The sequence below is a fragment of the Telopea speciosissima genome, chromosome 8 (assembly GCF_018873765.1).
Source record: "Telopea speciosissima isolate NSW1024214 ecotype Mountain lineage chromosome 8, Tspe_v1, whole genome shotgun sequence".
Taxonomy (NCBI): Eukaryota; Viridiplantae; Streptophyta; class Magnoliopsida; order Proteales; family Proteaceae; genus Telopea; species Telopea speciosissima.
This window is the reverse complement of record NC_057923.1, coordinates 64,971,558-64,988,185: the sequence shown is the minus strand read 5'-3', so window position 1 is coordinate 64,988,185 and position 16,628 is coordinate 64,971,558. Positions and strand designations below refer to the sequence as shown.

Below are 16,628 nucleotides of genomic sequence, written 5' to 3'. Positions count from 1 at the left end.
GAACCTCAAGGTCCAACTTCAAACTCCAAAGTTTCCAAACCCAAAACTAATGAGGGAAAGGGATTTTAAGGGCATTAAAGGTAAATCTTGGTACTATAATAAATCAATTAATTAGTATGATTAGGGGTACCTTAGGTTGTAATTAAACCCCCATTAAATCCTAATAAGTTCTACTCCAATAGCCACAAAGTAGGCAATGTCACCGACATATAACTTAAATTCTAAAGTTACTGTCTAAACACATCAGGCAAGTTTGAATCTATTTTTGAGGATCACACACTCATATTGGGTCCAAGATTTCTTCATAGTAATTGTAGCCCTTTGAGTCTAGTTTATAACGCAAGTTGAATCATATCAATACGATATATGTAGATCAAGTTATGATCAAAATAGTGGGTCAAGGTCAAATGTCAGCAGTTCTGGGAACGGACGGTTTTATGGGTGGTTTCTCAAAGAGCATGAAACCGTATGTAAAACCAACTTTAACAGAGGTCAGGAAGGTTTCTGTCAGATGCGGTTTTACGTGTGATTTTACCTCAGATGTGAAACCGCAGGTAAAACCGACTTTAACTGAGAGCTTCTTAAGAGATGGTCTCAGGGTGGTTTCTCGTAGGTCTTAAAACCGCAGGTAAAACCACCTGCTTCCAAACTCCAAAATCAAAGGATTCTTCACCAAGGCTTCCATTTCCAAGTAGATTGGAGGAAAGGAAACACCAAGAAGGCTTTCTCCTTGGCACATTAGGGTCCTAAGACCCCATTAGGCCTATGCAACCCATTGATTCAATAAAGGAAAGCAAGGAGAACCTCATTTAGGGCATAATAAGGTAGAAACCTTATGTCTATTAATGGGGATGGGATTGGGAGCTTTGAGGTTAGCCAATGGAGTCAAATAGCTCCACCATGATCATGGCCATCAGCTCACATCGATCATTGGGTCTCAAGACAACCCTAGACCGATTTCTCTACCATCTCCCAACCCCAAAACCCAAAATGAAGAAAGAAGAGGGCCTTAAAAACTTACCTACCTCAAGGAAATAGGACCCACGTTGAGGCTCCAAGAAGCAAGATCCTCAAGTCTCCCTATCAAGCTGCTCCACCCTTCTTCCTCCCTTTTCTCCTTCCTCTTTCTCTCCTCTTTCTCTCCTCCACGATTTAGGTTGGATGGGAGAAGTAATGAGGGATGAGTGCTCTCTCCCCCTTTAGAGTTATTTGTAAAAATGGGTCTTGGATCTTTTGAGTCAAATGGATCAAGAGGTAATGGATCGACCCATGATCTTATTTAGGGTAAAGGAATGGGTTTACCCATTTTTGGGTCAAATATAGTCAAATGGGCCCTCAAGTTAAATGGGCCTCTTAACTAAATGGGACTGCCCACAGGTTTCAAATAGAAAAGAACCCACTTGGGGATAGGTCCATCCACCATGGGATTATAAGCCCATCACACGCTTCCTTAAATAAGTGGGACCCACGAATGGAATATTTTCTACACAATTAAAATAGCTCAAACGGTTCAAACCTTGACCCGCACTTCGAGAACATCGAAGGAAAGGATAAATAAATAAAATTAAGGGCTAAAACTTACTTCTCAGCCATCATGGTTTGTCCCCCTATCACCCCAACAGTCTCGCCACGGCAGTGTCAAGCTCATCACTGAATGAGGTGTCCAAGTGAGGCGACGCTCTGAGGTACACGCTCCGGTACTCTTCACTTCTCAGATTAGTACTTGGAGGAAAATCAACGAAGTCGCCGTCAACGAATTACCCCCACCGTCGGTTGAGGAATCTTTCCTCCACAGGCAAGCTCGTACTGTGATCAATGATTTTGTAGCTGGATTTGACCATCATGGAGAATAGGTCACCAGCATACATGGCAGTGGTATCTATATGTCACGAGGAAGAAATAATATTTAATTATATGCCCGGGGTGCGGGTATAACACCATGGGTCCTAGAATGTTGGGAAAAACATTCTAATTCAGTATTCGGGGTGCGGCAGTGAGATCCCCGACTCAAAACACTGGGCCCCGTGCCTCAAGGAGCAAAATTCACGGTGGCACAATTCTCTGGTTGATGCAGCAATCGACTAGTACATCAACCTGAGAATTCTGTCTTTCTTTTCTTCGTGTCGGAACATCTAAAAGTTGATGCGTTTCGTATGCGAACACAGACATATTTATAATACCAAAAACACCTAATACGAGGTTAGGGTCCCTTACCACGAGTTGTACATCTATGTGTGGATCCCACAACCGCACGGGGGAGGTATCTGTCATTTTATCAGCAGACGTCGAATTGCCGCATGGATTCCATCTTCCTCTTCTACCCGATTGAATACCTTATCGACATTCCATAACAAACACGGTGCTATGACCTCGGGTTCCGAACCTACATTCAGATTCGGGTTAGGGTTCAGGTCAAAAATATGCCAAACTGTAACAGTTCTAGAGTTATAGTTTTATATCGAATTGCTTCAATCCTTGGTGCCTTTCTATACTTGAGGCGCTCTTCTCACTACACAGTGTCTTAAGATTTTGGATTGAACCCTCCAACATAATAATAGAATACATGTTTTTTTTTTGTCCTCCTTAAGTTGTTTCTCCACCTGTAAAGTGAAGGACACTTAAGCTACACTTGAGGAAGAGTGTTTAGATTTTAAGAGTTATAGAGTTATAGCTACAAATCAAAGTGTCTAGGTACTTGGTGCCTTCATTACTGGAGGAGCCGTCTATACCTAATGTTTAAGGTTTTGGGTTAAATCCTCCGAGGAGGAGGAGGAGAATTGAAGGAATATATTCTTCATGAAATTAAAATGAAGAAAACTTGTAAAAGGTTTGTACTTGCCTAAAATCAAAAGAAGAAGTAACATGTTCATTTCAAAAGCCTAAATGAAAGAAAGAATTGAACTTGAATAGAAGTAAAAGTGGTGCATAAATTATGGGGAAAAAAGAACTCTATCCAGGAGTGTGGCCTACACCATCTACGCCAACACTCCCATGAGTGATGAGTCTATCTCTCTCCTCATATGAAAAGACACCTGTGCCTCCTTGTTTTGAGGAGGAGAGATAGAGACACATGGGAGTGCTGACGTAGGACACACTGTCGAAGAAAACTATTTCCCATAAATTATATATCAAGAGGATGAACTCAAAACATAGAGGATTGCTGGGCATACATGGGAAGAAGAAGAAATATTTTTGGGAAAGAGAACACTACCTAGTTATGTGCAGTGCGTGGCTTCTATACCTAGATACAAGGTCGCACGAAATGATCGTCGTATCCTCGGAAATTTCTGCCTTCCCATAAGGGTGCAGCGGTCATTTTGCAAGGCTCTATGTCTAGGCACAGAACCGCACGTTGCACACGATCCAATGGCGTTCTTTTCCCCTATATTTTTGGGATTTTTTTCCTCTGGAGTTCCCTCACCATACGGTTCGTGAGGTTCTCCTTAGGGATGCTCGACACATGTCAAAGCTGTATCCAACGGTTGGCTTTTGAAATACAACCGGAGTGTTGGTTCCCTATGAACCAGTGACTCTCTCTCTCTCTCTCCTCTCTCCACTCTTTCCTCAAAACCACTCTCGTCTCTCTCCTCTCTCCACTCTCCACTTTTGCAACATCCCAATGAAACAGCAAAGTGCAAAGACGTCTCCTCTCTCTATATTATTTCCAAAGAAAAAATGAAGAGAGCTTGGAGAAACTCCGGAGGTCACCTCTGCAAACTCCAGCGAACGCGACGAAGGTGTTGCAACCTTCACTCTCAGCCCTCCATAAACTGATCTTCACTCTTTTAGTTCTCCACTCCGACGAAGGCGTTGCAACCTCGTGAGCCAGGCGTCTGCAACCGTTCACTCTCGGCCCTCCATAATTATTTAGATTAAGCATCATTAAACTTCATTTGCTGCAAAACAAATATGTTCAGCTGCTAACTAACAGTTCACCAAATAGCCCATAAGATTTAAGAACACTGTCCATGAGTAATTTCTACCCAAACCTCATTTCTACTAATGACCTTAAGTCAGGCCACCAATCAATCTGTTTAAGAGAGTAAATTAGAGAAGAAAATTCAGTTCCATTAGTGTTCATGCTCAGCAAAGCAAAAGCCTGAAGCCATCATCTTAAGACTAGAATGACATTTTGCACCCAAAAAAAAGAAGCGGAAGGGATGGGGAAAGAACAGACGAAAAAAAAAAAAAAAAAAGGCATTGCATATTTGGTTTTTTCGTTTCAACCCTCTCTCCTGCAGTGCAAAAAGTCCTGCTACGTGATCGGTGATCCTATGAAGAAGGCATTGCATATTCAAGCTGTTGCTTTTAATTCCTCATCAAATCCGAATGTTCATAGTGACAAACTCCTGTAAATCTATAGTACCTACTGTCCCCAACTCTTGATCTGGATCCGCCTGTATTGTATTGGATTGGATTGGATGGTAAATTTCTTCAATGTAAAAATTGATTATTTCATTTATATTTTCTTCAATGTAAGAATACAATTGGGGACTCACCCTTTTCCCCTGTGGAACTTTCTCTTCCTCAATAAACTGCTCTTCATTTATTAAGGAAACAAGGGATCTTTGGCAGCACAGATTCCTTTTTGTTCAAATAGCATGTACAGCAAGCAAGTATTATAGAATATAGAACCAGTAGCATGTACTGCACTCCATTTTACACGTTTGCATTCTTTACACCTTTTTTTTTTTTTTGGGTAGAAGTTTGCATTCTTTACACCACGATAACCATTATTAAAGAACATTGAAATAAGAAGTAAACCTATTTTGATTTATCAATAAATTGTTCCCACATCAAACATAAAAGTAAAAGAAAAAAAGACGTGAACCAAATAGATTAAGAAGTTTGGGATTGAGAGGCAGAGAGTGAGCGGTTGCAGACGCCCGGCTCACAAGGTTGCAACGCCTTCGTCGGAGTGGAGAACTGAAAGAGTGAAGATCGGTTTATGGAGGACCGAGAGTGAAGGTTGCAACGCTTTTGTCGCATTCGCCGGAGTTTGCAGAGGTGACCACCGGAGTTTCTCCAAGCTCTCTTCGTTTTTTCTTTGGAAATAGTATAGAGAGAGGAGATGTCTTTGCACTTTGCTGCTTCATTGGGATGTTGCAAACGTGGAGAGTGGAGAGTGGAGAGAGGACAGAGAAGGGAGTGGTTTTGAGGAAAGAGTGGAGAGAGGAGAGAGAGAGAGTCACTGGTTCATAGGAACCAACACTCCGGTTGTATTTCAAAAGCCAACCGTTGGATATGGCTTTAACACGTGTCGAGTATCCCTAAGAAAAACCTCACGAACTATTATAGTTCGGAAACTTTAGAAGGAAAAAAATTCATATTTTTGTATCATTTTTTGGTAAAGGGAAGATGTGTCCCTTTCTTTAGAGAATCTCTCAATTTTTTTTTTATATTTTTCGGTATGCATCATGCGGATCATTGGATGGCAAACCATGGGCCTAATTGCCTAAATGATAAGTTGACGTATAGATTCACCACCTCCACGTGAGAGATCATGTGCGGATGAATTTTATGGGCAGATATATCTTAAAGTACTTCGCTCATATGTCAAGTTTCAAGCAATTGCAGCAAACCATATGGCAACATAAAGTGTCTCACGTAATGACTGATACCAATCCTTCATTCATATAACGTTCCTTCTTACATTTTTTAAGGATAAATTGCTTAGATTTTAATTGCCTAGATATATGTAATAAAAAAATGAATGATTTATTGTAATTAATTTTTTATCTCAAAATTTTAAGAAATTATCTATTTTTTAAGTATCAATAATTAGAAACTTATAGAAATTTTTTTTTTTAATAGAAAGAAAATTCATTGTAACAAGGAGTCAGTACAAACAATGGCTTCCGCTTCGTACAAACGGAGAAGCCAATGAGTGGTGAGAGGCCAAACAATCGGGTACTCAACCGAAAGGGCCGACGTGGCCAAGGAACCAGCCATAGAATTGGCAGACCTTGAAACAATAGAAAAAGAACAATCATCAAAAGATTTTTGAAGATGATTAATATCATGAACTAAACTATCAATTGCAATATCCGGATCCAAAGAGGAGAGCTGGTTGATTAAACTGGAACAGTCCAATTCCACCATAACCTTCTTGAAACAACCACTAATGGCAAGCAGGAGCCCTGATCAAATGGCTATAGCTTCGCCAATAAAAGCAGAATTGCAGTGAACACCATAGGAATAAGCCGTGAGGAGACAGTCAGACTGATCACGAATGATATTCCCAACACCACCTTTTTTAGAAACCTTATTCCAAGCAGCATCAACGTTCAATTTAACCCAAGGTGATGAGGGAGGGATCCACTTGAAAATAGGCACCTGAATAGGAGATGAAAGAATATCCATATGAGGAGAAGCATTGAAAGGATTTTTAGTAATCTGATGAAATTCTTGGAATGCTTTATCTACAGTTTTAGTAACTTTGACCAGCGACCAAGTATGTTTCTTGAAAATGATATTGTTCTTGGCTCTCCAAATATACCAGATGATGAAGGTTGCAAGAGAAAACAGATCTTGAGCCTTTTTCTTATTAACAGTAAAGATAGGATCTCAGGTTTTGAACCAATCGCTTATAATAGCTTGATCTGAAAAATTAATAATTTGGGAGAGTGACGAACCGAATCAAACAGCTTTCGAAAAAGGACAGTTAAAAAAAATATAGCCCACCAATTCCATAGTAACTCCACATCTTTGGCAAGATGGATTAATGAGAATATTCCTTGAACAGAGACCATCTCCAGATGCAATACTCTTCCATAGAAAAACCTAAATTTTTGGGAGGGTAATTGCATTCCAAATTCGACTCCAATAGACTTCCTTCATCAACGGATAAGCTTTCGAAGTGAAAGAAGAAGTGGGACGATCCATTAAGGAAGCTTCTTTCCTACTGTTAAGGAGATTATACATTGACCCAACCAAGAACTTGCCCGACTTAGCATTACCTCAAACTAATTTATCTTCTTGACGATAAAGACTTAATTGAACTTATAGAATTACCACATCGTTGTTTGAGTCGTTTGATGAACAAAACAAACTTCACCCATACATCGATTTTGTTGGTGGACTGTTAACAACAAAAGCTTTCTCCATCTTTTCTTTTTCACACCTTAATGTTTTTTATTATCAATCATTTTCATTTGCCGCCACCATACCTTTTATAGGGTCAATTTTGTAAAAGTACAAATGTACTGTTATAATTTGCACGAGTGGCTAATGTTATGATCGTGAAAGACCTATTTATGGATCGGGTTCCTCTCCTGCCCATCTCGAGTTGGATGATATCTGATGCGCCCTCAGAGATCGACATGTGGTTGAGGTGCCGTTTGAATGGTGAGAAAGAATATTCACATGTGCACATGCAATGGAAAGAAAGCTTTTCAATTCGGATGAGCGCATTCTTCCACCTGTCAACATCTGGACTCTGCGTCGGACATCATCCAGCTCAGGTACGCTCGAGAGGAGCCGGATCCCCTATTTATGTTAACAAAAAAAAAAAAAACTATTTATAATATTTTCTTTAGAAAAAAAAAAAAAAGGGGGGGGAAAGCATATTGACTTTACCTTTGACCCATTTTGTCGGTGGATATCAGTTAAAAAAGGTTGCTGGTTATAGCATAGATTTTCTTCCTCACCGTTGCTTTCGCCATAAACATATTTAACTAATTAATTAATTAGGCACGCAGGCACGCTCTCTAATCCTTTTTTATTTTTTTGGGTAGAAAGTAGAAACGCTCTCTAATCCTTAAGGAGGACAAATGTCGTCGACAAGAAATCCAATTTAATACTGAATCTTCGTAAAGATGAGAGGTAGCTGAGTATGAAACCGACCGTTTCATCGCTCCTCATTGCAATACTTTTAGTATTCCTGTTGCTCAGCTAATGAGCTCTTCTGTAGTATTCTCTGCCCTGTCTCTCTCCTCAGTCCTCACGGATAGACAACACTTTCCCATTTTTAGGGAAGAAGTTTATTTTTAATTTTTTTTAAAAATATTTTTCCCTTTATTATTATTTAGGATTATCAATTAATCGAGATTTTTCTCCTACCTCACCTCACAATCTCATACCAACCAGGCATCCAAATCTATCTCAAAATAATTAGATCTCAAAAATATATACTAGATTTTTTTATGGTAGAAAATATATACTAGATGATGATGATGATGATGATTGTTTTGTTTCTAAAGATATTTGATTTATTAATTATTCACCCCTCTTTATTTGTGGACGAGAGTGTATCAGATTTTCAATTTTATTGGTTTATTAACTCGTTTCGTTACTCTTTGGTTTGGTATGGTATCAAATATTATTAGAGCAGTAAGAAGGCTGCTCTGAGAAGAAGAGCACACAAACAATCATGAAACTCTTGTGGGTCTTTGGTTTAGTTTGGTGGATTATTGTTTTGATTAGTTGGGTGGTGGTGGATTGTTATTTTGAGGAATATTTCAATGTAACAGAGATTTCTCATGTCCAGAGTTATGGAGTGTCCCCCAATCCTTTGATGGTGGGTCTCTCCCTTATCGGAGGAGCTGCTGCTAAACGAGCCGGTATGTATGTATTCTTCTCCCTTTGATGGTGCCTGGTGCCTGGTGGGTCTCTCTCCCTTAGTAGTTCCCAATCAATGTACATGAATGGCTTCTTCTAGCTAGCTAGGTGTTGATCGATGGCATCATGATATTTCTTCTTCTTCTTCTTCTCTCTCCAGTCTCCCTCTATAATGACATATAATGATTTTTAACCGACTTTTCATCTTCGCCATTCTATGCTTTGAAATAAAATGTAACAGAAAGATCTAATAAAAAAAGTCAGTTTTGTTTCCATATGCTTCTGGAGCAAGTGATCTTAGGCCTATTATTTATGCATTGGTTTGAGGTTTTCTGTTCTGTTGCTTTCTAGTCCTTTTGATGTAGTACCATATTACTGCTTTTACTAATGACACTTTTGTGATCTTGCTTCTGCTGGTATCGACGAGCTGGTTATCTTAATCCAGATTTTCATATACTTCCTGTCATCCCTATTTTATTCTTCTCATGTGAACCCTTACCTTTTACCCTACTTATCAATCATATATTTATTTTTCTCAGCTAGACAGCATTGTACCTGTTTATGTGGTTAATTCAGATCATACATTTATCCCCCATTTGGTTTTTTTTTATTTTTTTAAGATTCAGTTTATGTGATTAAAACTGCTCCTATACCCCCCCCCCCCCCTATGAGTCCCCGGCTGTATGTTATATGTTTCTTTTATGTGTTTATTTTAGGATTGGGATGGGGGGGGGGGGGGGAGATATTTATTATTTGTATTATGAATCAATGGAACTTCTGTTTCACAGTTTTTCCTATTGCAAATGTTTTTCTAGTATGTAGCTCCAGGGTTCCATATAAAACATGTCTTTGCCTTTTGACGACTTGCCACTGGCCACTAAAGTCATGACAGTGTAGTGCTTTTGTGAACATGTCTTTGCCTTTTGACGACTTGCCATTGGCCACTAAAGTCATGACAGGGTAGTTCTTTTGTGTGTGTGTGTTTTAAATATTCTTTGATGAAAAATGAAAAGGATTATAACTCTTCTATTTTGTCTCTTAATGTATAGTTTGCCTGGATGGAACATTACCTGGTTACCACCTGCATCGTGGATTTGGGTCAGGAGCGAACAGCTGGCTCATCCAATTAGAGGTAAGTGAGCAAAGTGAGAACTAGACATAACAGACCATGTGTGGAAGTTGCTTTGTGATTCCATTGTACAGTTTAAGATCTTGCTGTTTACCTGTTGTCCTGTGTTTCAGTGGCCAACAAGGATACACTTGAGACTTTCTATTTTTCTACATTATAAACTGAAGACGTTGGTAATTTCTTGGTTCAAAAGTTTCACCAGTTTCACAAAGAGCAGCTACAGCCTGCATGGCATCTTTATTTCTAAGGTGTAGATATGAATAGGATATGAAAATTGAGTGTATATGTTCTGGAGCATATAATGTCTGTGACATAGTTGTTGATGTTAGTTTTTGTTTCTAAGATTTTAAGCCAGGATTTATTTTTAGACTTTAAAATATGTAAAATTTGGAGACACTGACGTAAGATTCATTACAAAATACTCTCTACAATTTTATTTTTTTGGGTTCTCTGTTCAACTCCATGTTCTATCCAAGTTGGAATGAGAATAGACTCCCGAAATTTCAGCATTTCCTTTAGATTTCATATATACCAAAATGCCTATTAAATTTATTTTTTTTTTAAAAATCTTTCATTTAGAATGTTTGGTATGGTTACTTTGTAGGCTCAGAGATGTAGTAGCCATCATCAACTCATCATACTGCATTAGTATCTTAAACTAAGAATATAGCAGTGTGTACATGTTCCATGTTAAAGCGAAAAACCAGCTTGATCATGAAATAACTACTGTGTTATGTAAATTCATTAATGACAGATCAGATGTATCAAGATTTCGTCTGGTCATGCTGTTTATGGCTTAGGCCGCCTATGAAGTGGGGCTATCCAGATGTGTTTATTGATCCTGTAAACATGAGATGTTATGGGTGTCCCAGAACCATTGCACTACTCCAAGCCACTTCACATCTCATCCACCTGTACAGAGAAAAAAATAGTAGCAACAACCACTGGGATATTTTTATCCTCTCAAAGTGCAGTGCACCTCACTTGAGAATCCAACCGTACACCCAACACTTGAGAAGATAAAAAGACACCACTGCCCACGTTTTAATGGTTGGATTCTCAAGTGTGGTGCACTGCACTTGAGAGAATAAAAATCCCAACCAGTAATTGGTTCAGAACTTGATTGTTTTGTTGATATTTATGACAGGGAGGAGGCTGGTGTAATAACATTAGAACTTGTGTTTACCGCAAAAAAACCCGCCATGGTTCATCAACATATATGGAAAAACAGATTCCATTTACAGGAATATTGAGCAACAAAGCTGAAGAAAATCCTGGTTATCTCTCATACTGCTTATTCTCAGTCTATATAAAGCTGATATACCATCCTTATTCATTATGTTATTCTGGTGACATTTTGGGGACTTGATTTGTTCTTTGTATGGAACTTTGATAATTGCAGATTTTTTCAACTGGAATAGAGTCAAACTTCGTTATTGTGATGGTGCATCCTTTAGTGGGGATGGTCAAGATGAGGTTGCGGATTCTTCTCATCTTCTGTTGTATGATTGTCAATTCTGCTTAGACTTTTCAATGGGCTTAATTATAAGGAAACAATGGCACCTAAAGGATTGTTAGATAGGCTTGTATGTATATCTTTCACCACCATTAAAAATAAAAAAAGATTAAGTTGCTTGATCACCTGCCAAATTAGCTTGTCTAAGACGCTAAGTGAATAAAATTCTTTTTATTCAAGTTTCACTTTGTTTCCTGTCTCCTGACCTCTTCAAAAGCTGTTTGCATGCACAACTTCTCTAGAAGCTTCTGCTTTGTTTAAAAACATTGAACATCTTCTCATTTCTTCTTCTGATGTCCGTGTCAGTCTCCAAAAACTAGATGAATTTTATCCAATTTCTAAGTACAACTAGATTGATCTTGTTGGGAACACTTGAAACTTTTGTATGGATTAGGGAGGGTTGGGGGGAGGGGGAGGGGGAGGAGCACAAATGTGTGCATTCTTTCATGTATACCATCCATAGTCATTTACAGTGAAATGTTTACGTGAAATAATATTTACTTCCGTTGAATCAACTTGCTTGGGTCACATGTATGGGTGAAAACAAATATCTGAGTCTTTATCTTTTGTCCATGTTTTTTGGCTGCATAAATATTTTATAATTCTGTTTCCAGGCTGCAGGACTTAATTTTCGAGGACAACGCATCTGGTTAACTGGCATGGAAGATTTAATGTTGAAGGGAATGCGACATGCTAACCAGGTTTTCTGTTATACCAAGTTGTCTAAATTTAAATTTCTTCCCTGCATCTTGATTGTTTTCTGGATTGTGGGGAACTGTGTTTCAGGCTCTTCTATCTGGTTGCTCTGCTGGGGGTCTGGCAAGTATACTACACTGATGAGTTTCGAGCACTATTTCCTAGAACTACAAAAGTCAAATGCCTGAGTGATGCTGGATTATTTCTTGATGTGTAATTATGATCTGTTCTTTTCTGCTCTATTTGTTACTTGAACATCTCATATACGTGTCTTTTTGCTCTGTGCTTACTGCGTTCATTGGTTTCGAATTGTAGGAATGATGTATCTGGCAGGCGAACCATAAGAAATATGTTTGGAGGTGTGGTTAGCTTACAGGTATTGGATTTAAAATTTTCAGTGGTTTTTACATTAGCCCTCTTTGGTAAAGATTGAATATTGAATCGTAATGTATTGGTACACTGTCAATATAATTTTTCTTGCTTCAAATCATCATCGTTATCATGATGGTTGCCTTATCCCAGTTATTTGGAATCAGCCAGATGAATCCCATTCATTCCGCTCTATATAGGACCATGCTTCTTTTTCTTTAAGCTGGTAAGCTAATGAAAGATAGAAGAATGTTTGTGCTGGAGCCTTTGTGAAATTTAGTGGATCCTATGGTTATGTTGCAGCCTTTGTGAAATGTCGTTGGTCCTATCAAAGATCTCTTATGTTAAAGAGTTAACTTGATTTTGTAACTGCGATATCTAGTCTATTGACTTGCATCTGCAGGACCTTGCTTTCTTCTAGACCTTGTTGGGTGATATCTCTCACTCTCTCTCCCCCCCCCCCCCCAAAAAAAAAAAATTCGTTTCTCTTCTTTTTAATGATCAGATCATATCCATTTTCTCGAGTAGGATATTTTCTGGTCATCAGATATCCCTTGCACGCGTACTGGTTGTTGTACACTGATGACTTTGATTGCTAAATATCCTCCAGTCTAAAATATAATAATGAACATTTCATACCCAAATGAGGAATTTCATTTGAAATCATTGTAAGCTGCTCCCATCGGTTGGTCTAATTTGACCATAGTCATAGATTGGCTCTCATCTGCACAGAGGCCCCTGGAGATATGCTCAATTGATTAGGTGTGCCTGATCTTTAGGTATGGCAAGGTACAACTGATTCTCATGGAGGCCAGTTATGTAACCTCGTGGATGCTCTAGCCAGGAATGGGGCATTGAGGAAAAGCATGCACACAGGGAAATACCTGCCTACGAAGTAGCTTGTGGGACTACTGAAACAATCCATTTTTGGTTTCAATTTGTATTGCCTTTTTGGAAGGGCCTTTTCCCTTACCATTAATAAAATTGACTTATTAAAAGAAGATGTAAGATTCAGTGTAGGTATTAGGGTCTAGGGACATGTGTGTAATTCTTTGTACACATTGTTGGGCAGCAAATTTTCTGATTTAATTAATCATGTTGGATTAAGCTCGTTTAAAATAATCAAGCATATACAAAACTTTTTTGAGCACTTGAAACTTAATGTGGAAAATTTTGTTGAGTAATTAATGGGATAAATTTCAAATTTTGATTGACTAGCTGGATTGCATATTTGATATGGTTTACACATGCTTATGGAAGTTTGTATGATCATCACAGGGTGTGCAAAAGAACCTGCCACGGACTTGTACTAACCGCATGGATCCGACTTCGGTAATCCTTTTATTTTTCTTGATTTACAGCAAATTCATGTTTAGAAGGGAATCAAAGAAAATACATTAATTATAAGTCTTCTGTGTCACTTTTTTTCTTGGTTTGGAGGGTGTGTTTGGGGTTGGCTAAGTTGGTCTATTAATTATTCTTGTGTCGTCCCTGTTTTTCCCATTTCAGTGCTTCTTTCCTCAAAACTTAATCGCCAACATTAAGACACCACTTTTTCTCCTAAATGGAGCCTATGATGCATGGCAGGTAAATTTTTGTTTCTTTAATCAGTTAAATTTCAATTCATTTATTGATAAAATAAATAGCAGGATTTATTACCATCACATTGTAGCTTGAATTTTTTTTGGTTTTTCTCAATCCTCTGCTCACATTTGCAAATGCAAAGAAGTCAGCAACATTAACTTTTTGGGCATCTCTATGGTCTGCCTAATTTGGGTTGCAAATTGGCTTGAGTTGAGTCAAGTTTGTGCAGCTCAGCTTCAGCTTCAACCTCTTGGCATGGCTCACAGCTCATTTTCTTAATTCCAGTGGACATATTTAGTTAATTAGATTCTAAGTCCATGACGCCAATAGGTTAAAGCCCTCAGCTCATAATAAATCAACAAATATTAATATTAAAATAGCTTGTTACTATTTGTCAAACATAGTAATCAGACATGGTGATACATGAGCTTGAACAAACCACAGCTTGGGCTCATCTCACAAGCCAGAAAATGAAGCTCAAGTTCCTCCCAATCAAGCCAAGCTAGCTTTGATCATTGGCAGTCCTTGCCACTATCCAAATTAGCCAATTGGCCCAGAAAAGACTGTCATGCAGTTGGGCTTCATCCTAACAAGCTGCTGTATTTTAATGAAAAATTTGGAGTGGGGGTGGAGCATGTGCATTTATCATTTGGATGTGACCACCTGGAGGATGTTCCATTTAGAAATATGAAGTTTCTTGCGTAGGATTTTTTAGAAAAATAAGCTCTTTCTTGTGGTGGCACATATTCGGGTATTGTTTTCATGTAAATACTAAATAATAATCAGATAACCCAGTTGACTAATAAGTTTAGAAATTCTGATTGCTTTCACTTTCATCAGCTCCAAGCCAGTTTAGCTCCACCATCAGCTGACCCGAATGGTTATTGGCATGAATGTAAATTGAATCATGCACACTGTACTGCATCACAGATACGATTTCTCCAAGGTGGTTTCTTGAATCTCAATTGCAGCCGAACTTGTAATGCAATATGAAGTTACTGCAATTTTAATTTTAACATTTATATGTGATGAAGCAGGCTTCAGGAACCAAATGCTCAATGCTGTAAAAAGCTTCTCAATGTCCAGGGGAAATGGTTTGTTCATAAATTCATGTTTTGCTCACTGCCAGAGTGAAAGACAGGATACATGGTTCGCTGATGATTCACCCCTTATGGGGAACAAGGCATGCCCAATCTAACTGAATCTCTCATTAGTCTTCACTTGTGGCCTTAGTTGAATTTATTTTTTGCAAAGGTGGGTGTAAGAAAAAAAGGGAAAGCAAAGATATAGATTAATAGGTCTGGAAAGATGATAGTAAGAAAACATGTGACTTTTAAAATATTTTTATTTTAAGGCATACTAAGGATTCATTGTGAGGTGGATATGCCTCAGGGCTCCCTATGATATTCAACCTCATAACCTTGCAAGCAGATTTTGGAAAACCATATGAATGTAGTCTCATATTTTTTTTTTTATATGAGTTATAAATTGTGAGCAATCAATAATGGCAACCCACAGTTTATTGGATCTAGTTATTTAGAAATAGATAAATAGCATAATTATTGAAAGTTATAGGGACATGGTAGCACCTTTTATAAATGTAACTACTGGTATGGGTTGAAGCCAACATTTTATATTTCTCTTTGCCCATTTTGTCTTGGAAGCAATTTAGTTTCTTTCAACCTATCTCATTGTGATCTTGGTAATTATATGCAGGGGATTGCACAATCTGTTGGTGACTGGTATTTTGACCGGGAAGGAGTTAAGGCAATCGACTGTCCATATCCTTGTGACAAGACCTGTCACAATCTGATATTCAAACAAGTAAGAAATAATTGATTGGTTTTCTATGGCTTCTCCCCTATTTATTTTAAACAATTATGTATCATTCAAAAAACACTTGGTGGTTACTAAGGCCTGTGGCTGCAAAAGATGGTGATAGGCAAGCTGCTTGCACACTTAATGTAGGGTTGCACTTTAGCTATTGGTGGGTATGTCAGATATCTCCAAATTAGGTTCTCTACTTGGGGTGGGGTGGGGGGAAGTGCTTCAAATCCCCAATTAGAAAAAGGTGGCATGAAAAGCTCTCCTCCCCCCCCCCCCCCAAGCACCGTTCTGCATTCGATCAGTTTCTTATCATTATTAGTCATATTTTTACTGAAGTTATACTCCCTATACACAAATCATCATAAAAACATATCAAATAGGGTAAATTACACATCACCTCCTGGTTTTCAAACGAAACTCAGATCACCCTCTGATTTTTGAAAAAACTCAAATTACCTCCTGGTTTAGACCCCAATATGATAAATTAGTCTCTACTGTTAGTTTTATGCTGTTAAGTGATGATGTCAGTCAATTAAAAAAATTTAAATCTCTAAACTATCCTTGACCAATGTTGAAGATGAAGGAAGGGTAGTATTGTAAATTTAATTCTAATGTTTTAGTACAAGGGTAAAATAGTCTATTTCACACCAATAACTAACAGCAGACTAACACCGTTATTGTAGAGGAGGAGATTTGAGTTTTTTCAAAAATCAAGGGGTGACATGTAATTTACCCCAAAAAAATTATGTGATAAAAATTTAAAAAAACCATTTAGATCTTTTTCCTGTTCATAAAATCATTAATAGGGATATGAGGCGATGACTTCGAGTTGTTGGGTATTTACACTATTTACTTGGTGGCTTCTTCAAAGATTAATGCAACGGCGAGTTAATTAATGCAACAAGAAAAGTAATCTTTGATGTAGTATGGATCCTCTCCAATCACATT

The 16,628-nt window shown here is 38.2% G+C and overlaps 1 protein-coding gene across 1 annotated transcript; it reads left to right on the top strand.

Moving 5' to 3' along the window:
- Window positions 1-8,356: 8,356 nt before the first annotated feature.
- LOC122671636 (pectin acetylesterase 12-like) lies at window positions 8,357-15,880 on the top strand. The gene is given in 13 exon segments (XM_043868971.1): window positions 8,357-8,561; window positions 9,609-9,691; window positions 10,836-10,965; window positions 11,091-11,164; window positions 11,819-11,905; window positions 11,991-12,037; window positions 12,039-12,113; window positions 12,216-12,276; window positions 13,548-13,601; window positions 13,779-13,856; window positions 14,694-14,799; window positions 14,891-15,036; window positions 15,570-15,880. Coding segments are annotated over 13 exon segments (1,254 nt in total). The 5' UTR covers window positions 8,357-8,371; the 3' UTR covers window positions 15,693-15,880.
- The last annotated feature ends 748 nt before the right edge of the window (window positions 15,881-16,628 follow it).